General features: G+C 40.9%; 1 protein-coding gene across 1 annotated transcript; it reads left to right on the plus strand.

Annotated features, from left to right (window-relative positions):
• Positions 1 to 303: 303 nt before the first annotated feature.
• UBAP1L (ubiquitin associated protein 1 like) lies at positions 304 to 17,800 on the plus strand. The gene is made up of 5 exons (XM_066589988.1): positions 304 to 435; positions 6,123 to 6,848; positions 8,156 to 8,335; positions 9,771 to 9,872; positions 17,563 to 17,800. Exons 1-5 carry the CDS (start codon positions 304 to 306, stop codon positions 17,695 to 17,697), a joined length of 1,275 nt encoding a protein of 424 aa, XP_066446085.1. The 3' UTR covers positions 17,698 to 17,800.
• The last annotated feature ends 7,361 nt before the right edge of the window (positions 17,801 to 25,161 follow it).

Raw genomic sequence — 25,161 nt, forward strand, 5'->3', positions numbered from 1 at the left:
ACCTGAACGTTTACCAGACTCTAGCTTCTCTTCTTGACTTTATTGACTCATGGTTGATCCAGTAGCATGCATGATTTTCCACATCTGTGATATTACTATTTTATTGCTTCCTTTTTATGCTATTGTTTTATGATCAGTTGTACTAATTATGGGATAATCTATGCTAAGAAAATACAGATTTAGTCATAATCTATATTTTTTCATACCAAACATAAATACTGAATCACATTTGGTTGAGTGTCTTCCCATTCTGAGCTTCGGTTATCATTGTTTAGGCCTCACCTATTTTGAGACTGCATTGGAATGAGTGTCCTCGATGACATCCCATTCAAATTGTATGATGGATTCACCCTTGTCCCCTCATCTGAAGAAAGTATACCAAACGTCTCAAATGTTAATGTTCCAGACTGCAGCGATATACTAATGTGTACTGTGGTGAGTCATGGAGATCAGCTACATCTACCTGCATATACCATTCCTATAGTATTTATATGTATCTCTAGATGTTATTGGTTTGCTTATTTCTATTTAGCCAAAAGGGATGTTGGTCTACTAGACCTCATGCACACGATGCTGTATTATAGGGCAGTTCTTCTAGAAGAGAATAACTACATAATATTGTATATGATTAAAGATATTATTTTATGGAAATAAAAGACGGATGGTGATACAGTAAAGCTCCATTTACACGCAAAGATGATCGCTGAAAATTCGTTCAAAAGATAGCTTTAATGACAGTTTTGAGCGATCATTTTGCATAAACTACTAAGTAGCTACTTATTAGCTTCATTTGCGTGCAAATAAGCCTCTCTTTGCTGTATGCAGATAATCACAGGTGGTCTGTTATCTGCTTACAGCTCTATTTTTCTCCAGTGGGATAGCAGCTGAAGCAATGTTATCAATGCTTCTGTGGAGAATTACAGCATGCGGTCCCTGCTATCAGCTGGCTGCTGAACAATGGTTTTTATGCTGAACTAAAAATCATCGTTTGCCAGAAAAGCAAACAATGGTAGAATTTACACGCAACCATTATCTCTCAAAAGCCATAGTTTGAACGAATTTTGAGCGTTGTGTGTAAATGGGCCTTTAGGCTTTCAGTGCCCTATTATAGCTCCATATAACTCGGAGGTTGCACTGAGCCAGAATGCAGTAATGTGCATGGGGCCTTAATGCCAACATGCTATTACCAAGCAAAAAAAAAATTAATATGGAATGTGAAGACAAATGCTAAAGGCTCAGTCAGCTCTACAAGTCAGTTAGCACTTATGGAGACTCTTCTCTGACCCTACAGAATGACCTTACACGGTTACCTTACTTAGGCTCTGTTCACACTTCTGTTAGGCCATGCTCACTCAGATGTATTATTACTGCATGTTGTACGGGTGCTGTACGCCCCTGTGATATGCGGTAACGTGCAGGCAATCAATTACATTGCCTTAGTTCTAATTGCATTAACACGTCAGAATTGTGTAATGCACGAGCGCAAAAAAGAACACAGCATGTTCTATTTGCCTTGTATATAAGTGAGATAGAGCCCATTGTTCTCTATGGGTGCATATATACACCCGCCCACACGCAATTGCATATTAATTCTTCAGTCATTTTATGCAGGCATAAAAATCATCATTGGCTCATTCACTTATTCGGTTTAAATACCGATCGTTTAATCATTCTCATTCACTTATACAATGAATGGGAATGACTGAATAATTTCTCGTGTTAACGAGCCAAGAACGTAACTGTCTGTATAAACAGGCTGCCTGAGCGAACTCTGGCATCATTCACTCATTCAAACGAGAGATCGTTAGGTCTACACGGAACCTTAGACTATTAACCCTTTGCAATCCAATTTTGGATTCAGGGTTTCCTAGGGGTTTTTCTCTTTCTGCCATTATACAATGGTGCCATCTGCTGGCTAGAGCCAGTACTGTAGTATGGGACATGCTGGAGAGGCCCCTGACAACAGAGCAGCCAGTAATCTACAGTAAGAATACCCTCTCAGATGTCTTCCGACATCGGAGCTGTACAGCCTTCAATCAGAATGTCTTTAGACGTCTGACAGTGGATTGGAAAGGGTTAAATATAATAGAGCCTTACCTCCAGTTTTATCATAGCTAGGAAACAAAAGAAGCAAGCAACTATGTTTTATTTGATTTCAGCTTTGATATGACTTCATTGTGACTTTGTCTACAGTAATTTCAGATAGTGACATTAGCTTGTAGTTGTCATATATCACCATGTACTGCGGGGCTGGTAACAGTCTGGGGCCTGTCAGTGACTTGAAGAGATAGCAGTAATCCAGCACTCCAATGGATATCAGCAAGATTAATCTACTGTATTAAATGTAAAGAAAGAATAAAAACATCTCCAAAGATTAAGATTTTTATACTATGAATAAGATCTCTGTTCGAAACGTGTAAGCTCTTCGTCTTTTGAAATGTTTTTACTCCTTGTTTGCATTTAATAAAGTAGATTAATCTTGCTGGTACCTATTGGAGTGTTGGACTATTGCTATCTTCCTCTTGTACATTTTGGTATACCTGCACTAAGTTGCATCCAAGGCAGTTATAATTTAAGGGAGTGGTGAGCTGCTTTTCTTTAGTGCTTTACATGCTGTCAGTGAACTGGGCTTGTGCTGGATTTATTGTATTACCCCTAAATCAGAGGTACCAGAAGGTTTTGGCAGTCCCTCATGCCTCAATTTTAAAAGGACACATACGTTTCAGACAACATATGGTCATCTAATAGCCTGTGCGTGTCTCATCAATTTTGTAATATACTTAAATTAAAAATTGTTTTGTTTTAACACTGTAAATCAAGTTTGAAGTGTAGCCCATCTGCAGTCTACTGCCTGTTGTTAGGCATTTTGCTTCTCTAGCAGCTAGGACTTTTGGATTTTTCTTCATAGGCTCAGCAACCCTACACTAATACAGCTCTCAGATCTGAAGTCAGTGTGTACACAATGTCTGCCTCTCCTGATGTTAGATTTACCTAACCTGATATGTGAAGTTATCTTTATGTTGGAGGAAAAGCAGTATAATTCCTATTGGATTGATCTTTATTAGCTGTTTTACTAAGTGCTGTGTTTGCATGGTCACCGCATGTATTTAGATCTGAGATGTAACCATGCAAATATACAATATACAACAGTCAGTAAAGCAACTAATAAAGATTAATCCCATAAGAATTATGCTGCTTTGCCCACAGCAAAAAGGAGAAACCTATAATGCCACCAACATAAAGATAAGTTCACAAAGCAGGTTAGGTAAATATAACATCAGGAGATGCGGAAATTGCGTACACACCAGCTGCAGATCTGAGAGCAGTGTGAGTGCAGGGGAGCTTCTAGAGAAGCTACATGTCTAACAAAAGGCAGTGGATTGCAGAGGTGCTGCACTTCAACGCTGATTTACAGTGGCAAAATAAAAAAAATAATGATAGTATATTACAAGATTGATAAGACACACACAGACTGTTAGATGAGCATAAGTTGTCTGGAAGGTTATGTTCCTTTAAAATTAAGCCTGTTTAGTAACTGCTAGTTTGGGCAATAGGAAAAATAAACATAAATAAGAGTTCTGTTTTTGGACAATTTTTGTTACAATTTAAACATTATATGCAGACAGAATAATATTCCCCCACAGCTAGTTAAAGGGCCACTAAAGTGAAAATACATTTTTCCATGCCTGCCTCCCTCCCTCACCTGATTGCCATTTACACTCTGTACATCTCCTCTGTGGATTTCAGTGACTTCCATGCACTGCAGCCTCCTGTCAGATTTTTTACTTTAACTATAATCCATTAAATGATGCATCAGCCCAACATTAGATAAGGCTATACCATTTTTGTCTGCAGGGGGAGCAATTTAATTATCTTTACTTTCTGTATTCACTTAAGTAAGCCTCAGCTCATAAGTATACAGTCAGGAGGATTGGCTGTGATCTCCTCTACTATAACAGTGTGACCACAGCTGTGTGATTATAATTAGTTACTGTGACAGGGGTGCCTGTCTGTTCCTCAACACAGTTGCAGTAGTAGATCCATGTAACAGCATCACACAACCTGCAAAATTGACTAGAAAATGAATCCATAACCCCCAAGCCGAGCTAGTCAGAACTGAGATCACATGACCGACTGAGGAAAAAGAGGCTGGGAGTTTCAGATCAAAAGAAATAGCTAACTTGCTTATATATACTGGGGGGATAGCTACATAATGAAGCTGGAGTGGCCCTTTAAACCTTCCTACTATATGACGTACAGCGCGGGCATCAGCTGTTTATTACAGCTGACATCCGCGGGCAATAGCTGCAATCAGTCACATGGCCGATTGCGGCTATTAACCCTTTAAATGCTGCTGTCAATTCTGACAGCGGCATTTAAATTCCCTGAACTATGTTTGGGGGTCCCGTACAGCCCCCCTGTGACGTGCAGGTGTCATGGCTTCTGAAAAGCCCCAGGGCTGTCTTGGCAGACTGCCTATCTGTCATGTTGACTGCCTGTCAGACCGCAGTATGATGTAATGCTATGATATTAGATCATACTGCAGGAGCGATCAAAGCATCGCTAGTTGTGGTCCCCTAGGAGGGGGGCTAAAAAAAAAAAGTAAAAATAAGATCAATAAAGTTTTACTAATTGTGAAAAAAACTATTAAATTTTAAATCACCCCCCTTTTGCCATATCTATAATAAAAAAATCTAAATCATAAAACAAAAATACATATTTGGTATCACCGTGTCTGTAAAAATCCGATCTATCAAAGAAGTGCATTATTTACCCCCACGGTGAACGTTGTCCGAAAAAAAAAAGAACGACAGAAATGCACTTTTTCAGTCACCCTGTCTCTCAGAAAAATGCAATAAAAAGCGATCAAAAAGTCGTATGTATTCCACAATGGTATCAGCGTAAACTACAGGACGTCTTGCAAAAATTGAGCCCTCGCACAACTACGTTGACGGAACAATAAAAAGTTATTGCGCGCAGAAAATAATTTAAAAAAATTAAATGCCTTTGAAAAAAAACATAAGTAGTACAGCAAAAAAAAAGCTATACAAGTTTGGTATCGTAGTAATGGTACTGACGCATAGAATAACGTTATCATGTCATTTTTGTTGCAGTTTGTGCGCCGTAGAAACAAGACGCACTGCAAGATGGCAGAATGTCTTTTTTTTTTTTCATTTTACTTCACTTTGAATTTTTTAAAAGTTTTTCAGTACATTATATGGTACATTAAATAGCACCATTGAAAATTACAACTCATCCCGCACAAAACAAGCCCTCATACAGCTTCCTTTCAAGGATAAATAAAGGAGTTATGGTTTTTTAGAAGGGAGGAGGGGGAAAAAATGGGAAAAAAAGGCCCGCATCATTAAGGGGTTAAACTTTAAGAGGTGCAGTAAACCAAGAGTGTCCCAAGTTTCTTTTAGTCGGTAGTCCTACATTACAGAATGCTTTTCATCGGAAACCAAAGGATGGAGTATCAGCTGAGAAGTGATGGCCAGTCCTAAAATCCTGGACACAAGTACCAATCTTCTATGCTGATAGCTTCCTCACAGTTAGACCTGTCCTCATCCAAAACCATTGGACATCTCTAATACAAAAGTAGAAGACAGGATACAGTGCAATAAAGCTTTGGCAACAAGAGGTGTTGCCCTTTAATTATGTACCTTTGTGATACTTTTTATATCATCTTATTTTAGTTTATGTAAGCTATTGGTTCTATCAGCCTACGGGGGGGGGGGGGGGGGGGGATTATGCTAATGTGTCTGGGATAGACTATGCTCCAGAAGAAGCTGTGGAAGTGAAAATCGAGTCGGGGAGAGAAGGAGTTTCCATATTGGATTGTTTATATGTTGTTTTAACTTTGCCGTTTAGGAGTATAATTAAAAGGGACATGCCTATACTTCTCTTGTTGACAAAGCTTGGAGTGGCGATCACTGCTCTACTCGCATTCCATTCTTTGGTTTCCACTGAAGCGCATATTCTAGCAAAAAAAAAAATTATACATGTCAGTGCTGCCAGCTTAAAAATGAACAAAGCACTGTAGGGGGGAACTCTTGTATACTACTGAAGAGAGTATTTGCTAAAATTAAAAATAAAACTTTTCGACTTTTCTTTATCTGCAGCATGATTTCTCTGTGGAGAGAAAAGTTCTAGACTGGGTGAAAGAAATGTACAATCGAAAGGCCCCAACGTCCGATGTCAGACCCACTGCACCTCCATACTGGATGATGCATGAAAGGAAGGGGATATCCCCAAACAGACGCAGTAGTCCCCAACAACCTTCTTTACTCATGAGAAGGTGCAGAAGCTTGAGCTCATCAGATGTTATCTCTAGTCGTCCACGAAGCAGCTGGGGAGCGGAAAACGTGGATAAGGAGGGAATCTTTGAAGAAGATGGATATTCTGAGGATAATGAGTATTCTTCATCAGAGGACAGCGAGAGAGAGGCTCGACAAAGAGAAGCAAGGACACGTTTGAATAGGAGCCCTCAACCGCAGTGGTCTAACAGACCGCGTACTTCTCCATTTGTGCCCAGCCCACCACCCAGATGTTGCTGCTCTCATGTTGAATCTTCTCCACCCCACATGAAAAGGAAAAAGTCGGCTAACTCCTCACACATCTCTAAGAATGAGATGGAGTCTACACATAAAAGAATTCCAGCCTTGGTGCACCTACCGAAGGGAAACTTAGAATCCAGAGGTAACCCCCAAAGTCAGCACCAAGGGAGCAAGTGCTGTGGACACGTCTTGACCCCAACACCCCCTCCAAATCCTAACTGCTGCTGCTTCAAGAGACCTTACAGTGCGGGCAGCATTCCTCCAATACGCTGCCACAAACCCACTCATACGGTAAAATATATGCTTATGGGGGTATGTTAACCTCTGACATTTAGGATCATCACGATAAATACTAGACAATGGCTTATTTTTTTTAAAAATTATTATTGCAAAACATCAATAGTTGATCAGTTTGGGTATGACTCCCATCACTCCAGTCCTCCGGGACCGCCAACAGGTCATGTTTTCAGGATTTCCTCAGTGTTTGACAGGTGATGTAATTATTGTCAGTGCCTCACACATTGCCACAGGTGTTCTAACCATAGGATATCCTGAAAACATGACCTGTTGGTGGTCCCTGAGGACTGGAGTTGGGGACCCCTGCAGTATATTGTTTACTATGTGCACTCTAGGGGTGCATGCATACAGCAATGTCGGAGCCTGCATGGCAGCATGTGGATTCCCTGCTCCTGGGCGCAACTGGGAAACACAGCAAATGTGTAAAGCCCCATTTACACTTATAGATGATTGTTCAAAAGTTGCTCAAACGATAGTTTGAGTTACAGTTTTGAGCGATCATCTTTGCATACTTTATAGTAGCTAATTAGCTACTATAGAATATGCAGCTGGAGCGGGACACCACCGCGGCCACTAATAGAAGACTACAGCTGCTTCGCATAAACAAACAGCTGTATTTTTCTCCACTCTGACTGCTAGTGTCCCCACTGTGAATTCACAGCAGGACACATACAGAGAGAATCTTATCAGCGCAGCTGGATGATAACAGCCTGCTCTAATGATAACAGCTAATTACTCAATTCTAGCAAGCTAGAATTCAGCGGTTAACGACTCTTGCACGAAAACTATACGACATCCCTGCATTTAGACAGAACGAGAATTACTCAAAAGACGGCTTTGAGCGATTCTCGTTGTGTCTAAAACGGCCTTAAGATGCCTTAAGAGATCTAATTCTAAAAGCTTTACTCACCCTGTAGTCTCTCTATTAGGCTAGGAGCACACTAGCATATTGTGGGGCCACAGTCAGCACACGGCCCATTATAGCCTATTAGACTGTATACATGGATGGTGTTTCACATGGCCCCATGGTCCGTGTGACAACACTCATGACATGTCCTAATCGAGTCTGTTTCACCAATGAGAAATAGGACATGCCAATGCATGTGAATGTGCTAGGTCGATGTATACCAGACAGCACACAGAATGTTGTGCGTGTGCTGTCTGATGCGAGTTACGCCCAAGTCTCTCGGATCAACCTGCAGTTACAGCTAGTATGAACCTAGCCCTATGCTTAAACATTGCAAACTTTTAAGGTTCGAATTGTTTTCTGAAATGCTATATATATGCTTGTGTACCTCCAGTCTCTGAATCCATATTCCTGCCTCCCACCTACAAGAAGACATTCTGATTGCTCCGGCGATGTCCTGTTAGCTCTTAGCCAAGAAGAGCGTGACGTCATCGAGGCTGTGACATCTATGGGGTATCCACTGCGTAGAGCTATGATTGCAATGCAGAAGATGGGAGGACAAAGCCTGGAACAGGTAATGACAAGATTTGTAGACCATGAAGTATTTTTAGGTGTCCTTCGTCACTAAAAAAAGTTCTAGGTTTGTAATAACTTTATTGTATTGTACATATGTTACTATGAGATTCCTTGTGGAATGTTAGTATATATTTAGTTTAATTAAAACATGAATTAAGAAGGCCTGTTATTCTGAAAGCAGTAGGAATTCATTGTCATTCTATTTCTTTAAGACTTTCTTTTTTTATATTGAAACTTTTCAACTTTTTTAGTGTTGCCTGTCTTTAATTTATGCTCCTGGCGCCATTACATTCTCCTGGCCGGGCTTCCAGACCTTTTAATATGAAGTGCTTTAAAAATATGTCCTAAATAGGCTATTGCATTAACCATTTAGTCTTCAGTACTTGTGTGCATTCTTCTCATTAACTAATTAGTTCAGCAGCGAGATTAGTTCTTTTCTAATACTATTAGAAGATCGTTCTTAGATAATGAATTCACGACATCTCGTCTATCTGCACACCGAGAAACTCCAAAAATAAACTTGTCTAGGACGGCTGTTCTGCTCAATCCCATGGTTGACTCTTTATACAGTACTGAGAAATGAACTGTGAACTATTTAGAGAACTATTCCGGATTCTAGAACAGTCAAGGACCACATTAAAGGAGTATAGTCAAAGTCTACCTTATTAGTGCTAGTCACAGTGCCTCTAATTGTGCCCCCCAATACCACTGTTCCTCTGACCAAAGTAGTGCAGGACCTGGAAGACCCTCTAATGACTCACATGCATCTTCCAAGCCATGCACTAATCAAATGAAATAAAGTTCTAAGAATCTGGATGACTGCTTAAATATATTGTATGTGTTCATATTGCTTTTGTAGGGGCAACAGATTCAGCAGCACTGTATAGAGATTGTCACCATTCTCATCCGACCCTGTCCACAATAAGGCTCCCAGTCTAATTTCCCTATGTTAAATGCAGATTAAACAGGTGTTCTGGCACATTTTTAACTTTTGCTATTGATGACTGACAGGTCATCAAACAATGATTGGTTGGCGACCTGCTACTCAGATCCCTACCGATCAGCCATTTCCCAGCGATGCTATCGCTATGGTCAGCAGTGGAAGCTGAGAGCGCTAACAATAGCATAGAGGCCTGGGTTGGTATTGCAGGCGCAGCTCCCTTCAAATGTAATGGGAGCTGCGTTGCAGTACCAACCCGGGCCACTGTGCTATGGTCAGCCCTTTCTGTATTCCCTGCTGACCATAGCGACAGCGGCACCGGGAATCAGCTGATCAGCAGGTTCCCGGGAATCATCTATTGATGACCCAGAATACCGCTTTTAAGGCAAATTTCATAGGAACCCAATTGACCAACAGAATGTTTTTGGAGTATGGGAGGAAACCACAGTTCTTGTGTAAATTAATATTTGCTCATCATATCTTTTGCTTCTAGGTTCTGGGTTACCTGGGAGCTACAGATCGCCTTCGTAAGCTTGGGTATGAGGAAGCGCAAGTGGAAGAAGCAATGGAAATGTTCCAGAATTCTGAGATAAAGGTAAAGAGCAACACTCACCCTGTTTGTCTGTACATATGTTGTTCATGTATGGTACATATCCCAAAAGTATCCAAAGAAGAAATACAACATTAACCCATTCATCCGTGACCAAGCCTGACCACTTTGATGGGAGTGGCTTTTTATTTCCCTTTTTGTGATCCTTATGATTTTATATATATCCATTACTTGCAAATTTCTCATTTGTTGGCATATTTTTGATAAGTGTGGACTGTGCTCTACATAAAATTTTTTCTGTAACATCTACTTTTCACCCATTTGAAGGTTAAATTAGCTATTTATTAAGAAACCAGTAATTAGAACAAAAGACAAAGTCACTTAACCCTTTCCAATCCACTGTCTGCCGTCTAAAGACATTCTGATTGAAGGCTGTACAGCTTCTGATATCCGAAGACGTCCAGCAGGGTATTCTTACTGCGCAATATTGGCCGCTCTGTTGTCGGGGGCCTCTCCAGCATGTCCAATACCGGAGTAATGGTTCTAGCCAGCAGATGGCGCCATTGTTTAATGGCAGAAAGAGAAAAACACTAGGAAACCCTGAATCCAAAATTGGATTGCAAAGGGTTAGTGAAGGTTTTTTTACTTCGACACTTAGACATTCCTCAGTTGTCTGGTAGCAGCCGTTTTTGCACAAGGGACAACAGATCGTCCCGCCATATTGGCTATCATCTTTGACTGAGAGTTAAACTATGACTTAAATAAACTTATGAAAAAAACAGTCAGAGTTATAATGTATTACATCTTGCCTTATTTGTACAAGATGTCATTTATCCTTGAAGTGGTTAACTTTACACTGTAGCATTCCTAAAGTAATACATGAATGCATATAGGCCTTCTATAAAAAGGAATAAATAATAAAATCCATGAAGAGAAGTGTAAATGGGACCCTCTGAGACTAGAGTCATTTTCCCCTGCGCTCAGTGTCAATGGGCTGTGGTTTCGCAGTTCTGTAGAGCAGTTTTGTCCGATGACATGTCTGGGAAAACTCTTCATTTCCTGTTTGTATGAAGCCAAATCAGAGATCAGACATAGACTGTGAGAAAGTCCCCAACCAACTCTTGAGAGTCCTCGTCATAGGGTCAGGGAATCACAAGGGCCTCACTATGTATCAATATACACTGACTGCCCCATACAACATGCATCAGGTCTTATAGAATGACTTTCAGATGAAAACCTCATTAATATAGTTCATGTCCCCGCAGTATTGTCACTCTAAGTGTGATCACTAAATGTAGGGTTTATTTTGTCTGCTACACACATAACTTAATGAGAAACAGGGGAATATGAGTGTTTCATAGTTATACAGAATGGAATGCTTTATATTCCTTAATGAATAATTTAGTTGATGCGTTGGAAGCCGAAAAATGGGCCATGTAGTGATTGGAGTGGCTTTAACAAGGATAAAATTGTGATGCCCAGACCACTGAGTCAGAGTATCTCCAGAAATGGTAGGTCTTGCTGGGGGTTTCCGATATGCACTGGTTACTACCTACCCTGTTTCCCCGAAAATAAGACAATGTCTTATATTAATTTTTGCTCCAAAAGTTGCATTAGAGATTATTTTCATGGGATGTCTTATTTTCCCATGAACAACAATCTACAGTAAGGGTTGGCAAGTGTCGGGCTCTCACACATAGATCGAGTAGTCCTGATGGGACTCACTCCTATTACAGGTGCGTTGCGGGATGTCAGGTCCCTTGGCGTTGCAGCTGCTCTCTTCCGTGTTTCACTGCAGCCAAGTGTAGCAGTTGGTGACCGGAAGCAGCCACATTGCTCTAATATAATGAGCTCGGGAGTGATGCCGATCTGTGTGTGAGAGCCCGCCACCTGCCAATCCTTATTGTTTTGAGTCTCGTAGGGTATTTTGAGTGTGATTCTTTTGGGGTGTCTGCTTTTCTTGGTGAAGAGTCATGTGTCCTGCTGCATTCTATTGCCAATTGTTTTTACTTTTTTACATGTATAGCTGCCTGGACACTATTTAAATGGACTTTTTTTTATGAACTGTAACTATGGCTTATAGTTCGAGCATCCTTAAAAATCTTGAAAAATCACACTAAAGCTTATTTTCAGGGTAGGTTTTATTTTTTGGGGAAAAACTGTAATACCAGAAGTGGTCCAAGGAAGGACAACTGGTGAATTGGCAACAGAGTCATGGGTGCCCAAGGCGTATTCATATGTGGGCGAAGGGGAGACTAGTCCATTTGGTCGAGTCCTACAGAAGAGCTACTGCAGCACGAATTGCTCACAAAGTTAATGCTAGCCATGATACAAAAAACAAGGAACACATATGCAGCTTGCTGTGTAGCCACAGACCGGTCAGAGTTCACATTCTGCTTGGACTCTACGTTTGGCGTTTATATTGGCAAGGGCTTTTGACATACAGGAATGTGCAACAAATTGCCTCACATGCTCCATTTGGTGTTTGGTACTGAAAACAGTAAGTAAGCAGCATAAAACCTCCGTGAACTGTTGTAAATGTTTCTTTTATATCAAATGTTATTACATTTTAAATGTTTTTTTCCTATTATTTACAAGGTTTTATGCAGCTTACTTACTGTTTTCAGTACCAAACGCTGGATGGAGCATGTGATACAATTTTTTGCACATCCCTTTATATAGCACCGTACTAACACACTAAAATTAGCCAAATGTTTGCCAGTATGGTTCATTATACCTTTCTTTTACTGTATTGAAAATCATAGTTGACTACGGTATATGCTTCACTACATCTGGACTGGACCACTAGGAGATGTGCAGTCTCTCCACACTGAAATGAAGGAGAGCCGTGGAAATCTCAGTATGAGGCTGCATTCAGATGACCGTATGTTGATTGGGTTTTCACGCCCAGCCGATATATGGTGTCTGTCTGTGCAGGGGGAGGAGGCTGGAAGAGCCTGGAGCAGTGCACTGAGCTCCCGCCCCCTCTCTGCCTCTTCTCCACCCCCTGCACTATTTTCAATGAGGAGAGGTGGGATGGGGCGGAGCAAATTCCCAGGAACTTAGCCCCACCCCCGTTCCGCCTCCTCACATTGCAAATAGTGGAGAGGGGCGGAGAGGGGGTAGAGAGGGGGCGGGAGCTCAGAGCACTGCTCCTGGCTCTTCCAGCCTCCTCCCCCTGCAGAGAGAGTCACCGTATATCGGCTGGCGTGAAAACCCAGCCGATATACGGTCATCTGAATGCGCCCTGAAAGTCAGATTTCATAACTTCCATTTATTACAATGAATTACAGAGAGGTGAGGCCCCATATGTGTAGCCTGCTTTCCTAAGGCGACTTAGGCCCTATTCACACAAGCATATATAGGGAGCTCCAAGACCTGCATTAAAAAAATGGCGACCATGTGAAGCATTGGATTCCAATGCATTCATTCACATGAGTGATTTTCGGTCATCTGAAAAAATCGCGCAGTCAAAATGTTTTTTCTTGCTGCTTGAAAAGATAGGCCTTGGTCTATCTTTTGACAAAAACACTGGAAGCTCCCATAGACTCCTATGGGACCTGAAAAAGGGAACACGAGGAAGTTTACCTGTGTCCGCATCTTGGAAAAGAGAAGAGCTATTTAAGCTATTGAAGCTTTTAGAAGTCATTCCAAGGATTTCTGCTAACCGAAGATTTTCCTCGCTGCAGCATATTTTTTCCGTGATACACCCGTGTAAATGGACGGGAAAACACTTTCTAAGCTCACGACTCGATTATGGCTATTCTTCATTGATGCAATTTTAGAGCTGCAATACGGCCAGCTTGAAAGCGCTTACGCTTGTATGAATGAACCCTCAAACCAGAGAGTTATTGAGGTCATTGAGACCTCACCAATCAATGTGTTATGTAAATTCACTGTATCAGTTGTCAATAATCGATGAACTATAATGGGGAGATTAGTTGAAAGAGATAATAAGTTTCAAAGAACATCCTGAAAATGTGCAGAGTTCAGGTTTTTTTAAAATGATGTGTAGGTTCCAGCTTTTCAGGAAAAAGCCAAATATTATGTATAGTAACCGGTCAATGACTAATATGAGCAACTAAATCACAACACACCTCATACTTCCCATTCCTTCTCCGTGGGATTAGGATCCAGCTGATCAGGAGGAAAAAAGTTCACATTTACAGCATAAATTAAAATCTCTTGATTTTGATGTAAAGAACTTAATTTGTAAAGCCTGGGGAAAGAAGGGAACAGAGACGTGATAAACTGGATGGACTACATACCTTTGCAGACGAGTACCCACTGATTCCATTAATGTTTTTATTTATCTTCTAGACTCCCCTGTTCCTTACTAGACCGCCCAATTGACAGTAGATTAGCGGTGAACCCTGTAAGTTATGGGAGGCATTGCGACTGAATGGAGGAGCTAGAAACACAAATATAATAGCAGTGGATTCAGTGGGGACGTGGCTGTAAAAATATATAGACCGTCCGATAACAGGTACTCTTTTGGATGGTTGCGGTCTCTGGCTTGAATTTACAGTGGATACTCGCCTAGGCACTGCATTACCCTTCAGAATCATAAGATATTGTCTTTGGCACTGGATTCTTGCACATAGACAAGACACGTGCCAAATTTGCCCATATGATAAGTACAGAACAATATGTCTGATCTATGAAAAGATTTATAGGCTGTAGTCTCCCTGTGAATGTTCAGTGTTCTCATACACTGGATTAGAATAGACACTCTAATTACTTGTTTGCATAATAAAACTGTGAGATAATTGAAATTTTGTAGCCTGAGAGTGAAGAAGTTAACTTCATTGGAGGGTGAGTCATATATTTGGTATTCTTCATCTCAAGGCTGTTATTACAAGCGGACTTAGCATATTATAAAGAGACCATCAATCAGGAAAATCATTACAGCTAAAACCAAGGATATTCGTAAGGGGGGAACCTGCTCTATCTACAGCTTGGGGAAATGAGCTGTCAAGAGTCAGAAGGGCAAGCAAGGGGTCTGGCAATACTGGCACTATTCATAATTGACTTCTTGAGTTGAAGGTCTTCCTAACACTTGAGGGTTAAATCATGACAAATTAGGTTAACCATTACAAGTACAAATGAATAGCTTTGGTCTATGGTACTTCTGGTACCTTTACTTGGAAGGAGTTAACACTCAAGTTCTTTGTCCTCATCTTGATTTAATAAGTTCCACAATAAAGTAGATCATTTCTCTGAAATCCTTCCAGGCCAGACTTTTAACAGGGTGCCTTAAAATAGTGTGCAAGGGTAGGGGGTGGTGGGGGTAGGTTGGGCCATGTTCAAATATGAGGAAAGGCTTCCATCTAAGACGTTAATGTCTTAAGATGGAAATAGTTGAGAATATAGAGCAAGGTTCCCTGGAGTGAAGTGAATGCTATTTGTACCTGTTGTTTTTAAGAGTATGGCCATATTAGGATAATGACTCCATGTGGAGATGGACGAAGAGGGGAAGGGGACTTTAAAAGCAGTGCTCACTGGTAAACGTGCAGAAGAGGAACACTGCTGCCATATGGAATGGGTTATCTTAACTATACAACCTGCTGTCACATGTTAAGGAGTCTGGCAATACTGGCCCTATTCATAGTTGACTTGTGCAGTTGAAGTCTTCCTAAGACTTGAGGGTTAAATCATGACAAAAGAGGTTAACCTTTACAGGTACAAATGAATAGCTTTGGTCTATGAGTCTTCTGGTCTATGGTACTTCTGCTACCTTTACTTGGAAGGAGTTAACACTCAAGTTCTTTGTCCTCATCTTGATTTAATAAGTTCCATACTAAAATAGATCATTTCTCTGAAATCCTTCCAATCAACTGATTGTTGCAGGCCTGGCTGCTGAACTTCAGTGTTTATTTACTGTGGGATGCTACATATTTCCTCTGCATTCGTCAATGATGTAATACATGACATTTTGTAATACGTGGCACCTATTCAAATGCATGGGCAGATTTTAATGCAAGCACTGAAAATTGACAAAAGATGAACTACTATTCACACCTTCAAATAGAAACTAAAAAACTCAAATTATCATCATATCATGTAAAATCTTTTTACACTGTAGCTTTTATCTTGAGTCAGGGGCATAGCTAAAGGCTCATGGGTCCAGGTGCAAAAGTTTATCTTGGGCCCCCCCCCAACTTCTCTTAACTCCTTAACGCTGAGGCGTAATTTGAAGCATCTGGGCCCCAATGCAAAACTTGTGACAGGGCCCCCAACTATAATGGTTTATTCATAGTACTGGGTGAAGAGAGGCCTTATGGACCCCCCAAGGCTCCTGGGCAAGGGTGCAACTGCATCCCTTATAGTAACGCCAGTGCCTTGAGTACTATCCCACAATTACTTACCGAATCCCAGGGGTATGTTTACACATTGCAGAAAATCCACTGTGGATTTTGGTGTGCATCATTCTTAACAACATGTCAGAAGTTCACCCAGCTACCGCAGATCCTCTAAAGGATCAGTCTCATTTAATGGGGCTAATTCACGTGTGGATTTCCCAACACAGATTCAGTGTCAAGATTCGGTCAGTTGTTTTTTCCCATCACACGGATTTCTGCACCCTTTGAACTGTGGCGCAGATTCCTTTTTAACTTTTTTGAATTTTTTAAATTAATGTTGTTTTAGATATTTTGGAGCAGGATCCACATCAAGAAATGCCTTGTGAATGGGGCCAAAGCTAGTATGGAAATTCTGTAATGTGTGGTCATTGCCTAAATACAGTTTACGCAACAGCCGCCTCTTGTCTTAATACCTCAGCTCCCTTCAGATTGTAAACCTGTATGGTCATGGCCTCTCCTGTATCTCATTACTGTTATGTTTGATACATTTGTGCTCATGTTCTCATCCATTTTGTTCTACACTGTACAATTCCACAGATGAATAATTGGATGGGGTCATATTACATATACTAGGTGATATACCCGTGCGTTGCACGATGCTGTAAGTGCAGGGATTGGTTATTAAAAATTGGTCTTTCAAAGTTATTTCCTTCTTATACATAATAACTGATAATGCTGCGCCATTTTGCAGTGGTCACAAATCATTCATTCGTCAAAAATTTGATTATGAGGCGCTGCCTGAGCTGAGCACTACACTCTTATAAAAGCCGTCCAAAAGAAAATCTGTGTTGCCCATAGGAACCAATCACAGCGCAGCTTTAATTTTACCTCTGCAGTATAAGAAATAGCAACCAATCACAGCTCAGCTTTTATTTTACTTCAGCTGTGTAAAAAATGAAAGCTTAGCACTAGCAACCTATCACAGCGCAGCTTTCATTTTACCTTAGCAGTATAAGAAATAGCAACCAATCACAGTGCAGCTTTCATTTTACCTGCGCTGTAATTGGTTGCTATTGGCAACAAAAATTACAGGGGAAGTCGGTAAGTTTTCGATTTGTAATTACACCAGTATTCGTCGCCTAGTGCTGAAGAACGCTCCTGCAAAATATCACTCAAATTGATCCAGAACTGTGGATTTGTATACGACACAAACAAACAGATTTTGTGTTTTATATATAAAAAAGACATAAACTCAGCGGAGTGAAAAAGTTTATCACACAAAGCTAAATTGTAAAAGTAGAAGCCAGTGAGTACACCGGTTATACATTATCATGTATGTAGGGCCAATTGCGGACTATAAGTGACATCTGTGAGAATATAGCTAAGCTGTCTCGGAAGTATGTATCTTCACCCTTGTTCTATGTCTTCTGCAGGCTGCCGAATATCTCCGTCTCTTACTTCAGTTCAACGACATGGGGTTCCAACAAGATGACATCAAAGAAGTTCTTCTCATTTATGATAATCACAGGGATCAGTCTCTGGAAGAACTCATGATGAGAGCTCAGTGAGAGCTGAACATCCCACTTATTGACTGTAGACTATGAGCCGACCAAAGGGAATGAAAATAACTAATGCATTAGTCAAAATTAATGTACAGTATGTTTTTTTAGATCGTCGTTAATGTGTGTACATTATTAGCAGACATACAATTAATGAGAAAAGCAAGCTGGCCATACACTTTAGATATTCCTTCCGACTCCTCATACACATGTACACTTGGCTCCGTTGACCATGCACATGTTCTAAATAAGAAGAGCTGATGCTGCCAAACATCTTAACTGGTGGCTCCTCTATCCTCAAGACAAAGGGTCGGACTTTTCGAAATTCAAGATGCCAACTCTTCTTTCCCTCAACATCTGTTGTTGGAAGAGTGGTGGGACACTACCATACCATGAGATCAGTATTTTCCAACTCCAGTCCTCAGGGACCCCAACAGGTCATGTTCTCAGGATTTCCTCAGTATTGCACAGGTGTAGTAATTATTGTCAGTGCCTCGGACATTGCCACAGGTGTTCTTACTATAGGATATCCTGAAAAACTGACCTTTTGGCAGAGGCGTAACTTGAGGCTTCTGGGCCCCAAAGCAAAATCTGGAACAGGGCCCCCAACTATAATGCTTTATTCATAGTACTGGGCTCCCTGTATGGAGAAGAGAGGTCTTATGGGCCCCCTAATGCTCCTGGGCTCGGGTGCAACTGCATCCCCTATAGTTACGCCGCTGCCTGTTGGGGTGCCTTGAGGACTGCTGAAAATGGCACGTTCATTTGACATTCATCGAATGTTTATGGCCACCATCAGAAACTTATATTTGTTGCAGATTATCTGAAGGGCAGCATTTGTCCTTCTCTAATGAGGCACGTAACCTAATGTCTTGAAACTAGACACCCACAGCTGAACACCATAAGGAGTAGAGTTTAGATAACCTATAAGCCTGCTCAACTCAGTACTGAGGTCTTAAATGGTGCTGGTAAAATGCCATGAGCAGCGCTAACTTTGAGGGATTGTTATGGCTGTTTTCCTTAATCAATAAATACAATTATAGATCATCCATCCATTTATTATTTTTAGATGCATGTTTGTATGAGTATTTATTTTTGGGTTTAGGCAAACTTTTACGAGCTTTTCAGATTCAAAACAGATGTCAGTAGGAAAGACAATGCCATGAACCAAATGCCTGGAGAGTAAATAGTGACAATGAAGTTCATGGGAATGAATGTAATAAGACAGAATATAATGTCTCATACGAACCTTGTGTGATGCCAAGATCCTCTTCTGACTAATGTTATGGTTATAACCATGTTCCGGGATGCTACCACCTGACTATCTCTGTGTAAAACCTGAGACAAACACTTTCCATATGACCTATTAGGGTAAATGCATGTCATGACTTGGGATTCCCATTTATTAACTACAGCATATCTCAACCCCCCTTCACTCGAAAAGTGTTTTGCTCCATTAGACCAATCCCTGACGCAGAAGTGTATGGCTGATGGAAGTTTTCTTAAAATAGTTTTTCTTTCGTGAGTGGAGAAGAAATGTATTTCAAGGATATTTCCAGAGAGTTCAGCAAATGCTATTTAGAGTTTGTGTCTCAAATGTACAATACAACTGTTACATTGGTCTGATAAAAAGCCTAGTAAAACCTACGTAGGAGAGCAGCTAGTTTCTTCCTGTGTCTTACATGTACAATAAAACTGTTACATTGGTTTGCTAAAAATCCCATGTCTTATCTCTCTTTTTATATAATCCCACTAAAATCATTAATGCGATTTTCCAATTTTTAGTAAAATTGGGGAGAGGGTAGGAGAAGGATATAAATAAAAATCAAGTCGTACTCAAAGGCTCCCTCCCTACACCAACCGAGCGCTGCCGCTCTCATCCTCATTGCTGATCTTTGTTTACTTGGCTACAGTGATGATGTTCTATACACGCATGTGACCACAACTTGAGACCAGTGAGGTCAGTGATTGGCTGCAATGGTCACATGTGTATACAGAGTGTCACCACTGCAGTTTGTAATAAAAGGATGGCAGTAAGGAGGGGAGTGGTGGTGCCACAGGGGCAGTAGGGCCCACAAGGTGGTGTAGGTTTCTGCTATGATGTACACCAGTTTCTGGCGTGCATCACATGAAACGTGACAGACCATGCCCCTATCTCTAGGCCCCACACACTTTTTTTTTTAAGTGGTGGGGCCCAATGTAAAAGCCCCCAAAAGTCACAATTTTGGTTTGGGGTCGAAAATTGGAACATTTGTATGCCAGAAAACTGGTGTACAAAGCTTAATAGATATGCCTCATTGTGTCTGTTACATACAGCCCTACCCTAACTAAAATAATCACAAAACTCTAGTAGGCATAACTAAAAATATCTCTATGGGGTGACGATATTGTGTTTGTTGTAAAAATGGTAGAATCGAGCACCAGCAGGTAAAATTTAAGCTTCACGCTTTTTTAGTAAACAGGTTTTAAAACTCATGGTATGCAAACCATAAAATCACCAAGAAGAGTTACCAGGATGTTGAGCAATGTGCAAAACATGTCCTATAAGGAACGGTTAAAGGATCTGGGAATGTTTATCTTCCAAAAAAAGACTGAGAGAAGACTTAATAGCAGTCTACAAATAGGGCTGTCACAGTGCAGAGAGATCAGCCCTATTCTCATTTGCACAAGGAAAGACTAGGAGCAGTGAGTGGAACAGGCTGCCACGGGAGAGGGTGAGTTCTCCTTCAATGGACATCTTCAAAAAAAACCTAGACAAATATCTGTCTGGGATGATTTAGTGATCCTGCACTGAACAGGGGGTTTGGACCAGATGACCCTGGAGGTCCCTTCCAACTGTACCATTCTATGCTTCTATGACCAAGTTGACACGTTCCAGCTCAGTTCGAGTCCTTAATCATAACAGAGGTGATTCTTGGATGTAATAAATTTAAGTTGTGGGTTATGGCAGTGAGCTGATTTATTTCTTTGGTTATACATGATACTGTGTTCCAACCTGGGCCCTTAAGCTTGAGAGTGCCCAAAAGGTCCCACTACCCCATAATAAGAACTATAAATTACACTTAATATTTGCAGGGGGAATAAGAAATTTAGCACTAGGTTCTAGGAACTTCAAGTTGAATCGTAGAAGTTACAAGGACCTAGTTCTAATATACTAAGATAATGCTTCCTCTTCATTGTAATATGTTATGCTGCTTAGGCAGTTTTAGATGAAATAGCCCTAGATCCAACCATAGTGATACGATTAGGTCTTCTGCAGAGCTGTTAGTATATCCTCTACTATCCTAAATCAGAGCATTTATCTTTCTCAATGTCTAAATTGAATGGAACCTTATATAGCCAGCAAAGCCTCCAAATCCCTCTCGCCAAGATGAGGTCACTGCTTTATAGCTTCAGTATGTGAACTCCAAGATAAAAGGACCGGCAGGTTGGAGGTAGCCAGCTCACTGATGCACAGTCTGACCTCCTGTTTACCTGCAGCTTAACTCCTTCCCACGGCCTTAGAGGCTCCGGTAAAAAGACAAATTTATATCCGACTAACATCTGCTGTATGAACACTTAGCAGATGTAAAACTTTTTATTATATTGATGATATAGAGCCAGAATGTGACAAACGCAAGGCAGATGTCTGCTGATATTACCGTGCTGGAATGTCATAATGGGTATACCTACCTTTATTTTAAAAAATGCAGTTGGGCACATTTATAAAAACATTTGCTATGCTGGTGGTTTCCATCTGCGAAAAAATTGATGAACATTTTATTGTATACACGACATATTAACAGAAATGCTGAATGCATGCGAAAATGGGTCAAGCACTATTTTTTGAGATACATCTGCCATAAAGCCATCATCAATGCATAGAGGCTTACCTGAAAAGTTATCAACTATTCCAGAAAATATAGCAGTTTCATATGAACATTTCCTTTTAGAGTAAAATACAGCTAATATAGTTATTTAGTGCATAATAACTGAAATGCCATAGAGTAGATTAAGAGTCATATCTTACATTGCAACCGATAGAAAAATTCTCCTAGAATGCTCATCAGGACTGACCTGTTGAAGTCTCGCCAAGATTATTGTAAATTCTACTTTCTGGTCTGAAAATGATAACCTAAATGATCTGTGAACCAATCTTTTGCTGCCCATTGACAATCTGATCTAGAGAGGCCAGAAGGCCTTCTTCTCTTAACTGATGTTGAGGTAGACATAGATCAGACAGGTTGGTTCTGTCTACATTCTAATGGTGCCAGAAGTGCTTGGCAGCCGCTCGTTGTATCCGCTTCATTGCAATAACATGCTCTTTCAGCTAAGGAGAACTGGAGCTGATAAAGTTGCTTATGAATGCATTTAGGCATATATTCAATTCCTAAGAGCCATCTATGGTCAGGTAGTAACCACTTATACATTATAGGCAGACATTATGAGACCACATTTGTCAGTCAGTCCAGGCTGAATTTGATAAAATGCAGAATATTATAAGTCATTAGTTGCTGTTGTTCAAGTTAGAAAGTGCATGATGTTCTTTATATAAAGGAACAATCCAGGCAAAACTAATATGCTGTGTCATATCTAGTGCAGGGCTTGACCTCTACCTATTATTGTCTCTGAAGGTTGTCCTTGGTTTGGCACTGCACCTTGATGCGCTACACCAGATATTGTGTGTTAGTTTGTCCTGGTATTTTCCTTTGAGAGGATTTGCAGAATTAAAGGGGTATTCCCATCTCAGCATTTTCTGTCTGAGATGAGAAACACATGTCTGGTTTCCTCATTATCTTACCGGGTTTTACAAAAACAGCCAAAGCGGCAGCCTTACATGGTTACCGTAACCATCACTGAAGTGAATGGGTATTATGGATACAACATAGCACAGCACGCCACACTATTTATCTAATTCCCATTCTCTTCAATGGGAGTTGCAGAAACGGTGTAAGATTTAGCGAGGAAACACTGGGATGGGACAACCTCTTTAAGTGTATTTTTATGCTATTCTTCATGGTTCGCTTCAAAAAGTGTTTCCAATAAAGTTGATTTATGACTCAACTGTTAGAAGGTCAACAGCTTTCAGGAATAGAAAATATCACCTGTATAAATTTGGCACAAATCAAACTTCACTCGTGTTCCTGTATCACACATGCCCAGCATGTAATGTGGGCATGGCTGCAAGGGGTTAATCTATTTCTACTTCAGCAATCTTGAGCATAAATCATACCCCAGCACAGTCCACACACCCCACCATCATTGGCAGGCTGGCCAGTTGCCTTGCACTCGTACCATACAGGTGCTCACAGACATACACGGTGTTCTAGAAGTCAAAAAGTTAAGCATTCTATGAAAGGCTACAGTTTCTTTAGAGTATAGATTGACTGGACTTATTAACGTTTTAAGCTTTATTTCAACAGGCGCTGTGCTTACAAAAAGGTTGCAATCTCCTGATGCCTGTCTACGTTGGTACTAGATTTTAAAAAGGCTTAGGCAGACCCCCTTAACACTCCTCCTGGTCATGAGGAGGATTGGTAATCACATGTCAAGAAAGGACTGTTGCAGGACACAATTGTACTTTCTCTTCATGAGAAACTCTAGGATGGAAAATACAAGTATTACTGTCAAAGCATATTTTCTCTAGTCCATAGATACCAAGCATGAGGGTGAAATATTAATTAAGCCAACATTTTATTCTCTAGTTCCTGGTGCTCGAGATACATGAAGCGGGTGAATCCCCTGATCATAAAAACATAGTTGGGGGTTATCCAAAACATGGATTATGACAGGGATGGATTTGAAGTATGATATATTCATTTGTTCCATGTTCAATGCCTAGCTGGCTGTCCTAACATGCACTCACTTAACTAATTTCGCTATTCAGCTTTAAAAGTAAATCCTTTTAATTAGCAATGTTGCCTGACACTTTAAAATTATAAACTATTAGAAATGTGCAAAAAAATGGGAAAATGGCAGCAGTATGCTTAATAAATGAAAGTCAGAAGCGGTGTTGTGTCTCCTTAAGGAGAACACTCAAAAAGTGTTTGGGTACACCTAGGGGGTGAGTGGATATGGGAATGGTATATTCTCTCCCCAAGGAGATCACCCAGAAGGGATGTGGGGACACCTAAAAGCTAAGTAAGGAGACTTATAAGGCAATACCTAATAAATGAAATGTATGCTGTACAAATGTGCCACTTGCAACTCCACCAAGTCTCCACCAAAACTGCAGCCCTTTTTATAAACATGCCTTTATGTATAGCAATTGTGCAAGTCACCCTAGAGAGCTATTATAAAGGTCTCAGAATTTCTACCTCTCACTAGCATCTAGGATTGTATATTTTTGGGTGCATAATTTGCTGTCAAATGAATTCTTGTAATAATTCCAGCTGGAAAGATGGAGAGCGCCTAGTCAACAAGCTTAGATACAAGATGTGATACGGGTGGGCATGGAGGCTCTAGTATCCTGTTGTACCGCCTCTAGCTTGGATATAAGATATGATATGGGCATGCATGGAGGCTCTAGTATACTGCTGTGCCACCTCTAGCTTGGATACAAGATGTGATACGGATGGGCATGAAGGCTGTAGTATCTCATTGGGCTGCCTGTAGCTTGGATACAAGATGTTATGTGAGCAGGCATGGGGGCTCTAGTACCCTGTTGTACCGCCTCTAGCTTGGATACAAGATGTGATACTGATGGGCATGGAGGCTCTAGTATACTGTTGGGCCACCTCTAGCTTGGATACAAGATGGGATACGGGTGGGCATGGAGGCTCTAGTATCCTGTTGTACCGCCTCTAGCTTGTATACAAGTTGTCATACTGATGGGCATGGAGGCTCTAGTATACTGTTGGGCCATTTCTAGCTTGGATATAAGATGTGATATGGACAGACATGGAGGCTCTATTACCCTATTGTACCGCCTCTAGCTTAGATACAAGATGTGATACGGGTGGGCATGGAGGCTCTAGTATCCCATTGGGCCGCCTCTAGCTTACATACAAGATGTAATATGAGTAAATATGGAGGCTCTAGTACCCTGTTGTACTGCCTCCAGCTTGGATATAAGATATGATACGGGCATGCATGGGGGCTCTAGTATACTGCTGTGCCACCTCTAGCTTGGATACAAGATGTGATACGGATGGGCATGAAGGCTGTAGTATCTCATTGGGCTGCCTGTAGCTTGGATACAAGATATTATGTGAGCAGGTATGGGGGCTCTAGTACCCTGTTGTACCGCCTCTAGCTTGGATACAAGATGTGATACAGGTGGGCATGGAGACTCTAGTACCCTGTTGTACCGTCTCTAGCTTGGATACAAGATGTGATACAGATGGGCAAGGAGGCTCTAGTATACTGTTGTACCGCCTCTAGCTTGGATACAAGATGTGATACGGGTGGGTGTGGAGGTTCTTGTATACTTCTGGGCCACCTCTAGCTTGAATACAAGATGTGATGCTGGTGGGCATGGTGGCTCTAGTATAC

This window comes from Eleutherodactylus coqui, chromosome 2, assembly GCF_035609145.1.
Source record: "Eleutherodactylus coqui strain aEleCoq1 chromosome 2, aEleCoq1.hap1, whole genome shotgun sequence".
Classification (NCBI taxonomy): Eukaryota; Metazoa; Chordata; class Amphibia; order Anura; family Eleutherodactylidae; genus Eleutherodactylus; species Eleutherodactylus coqui.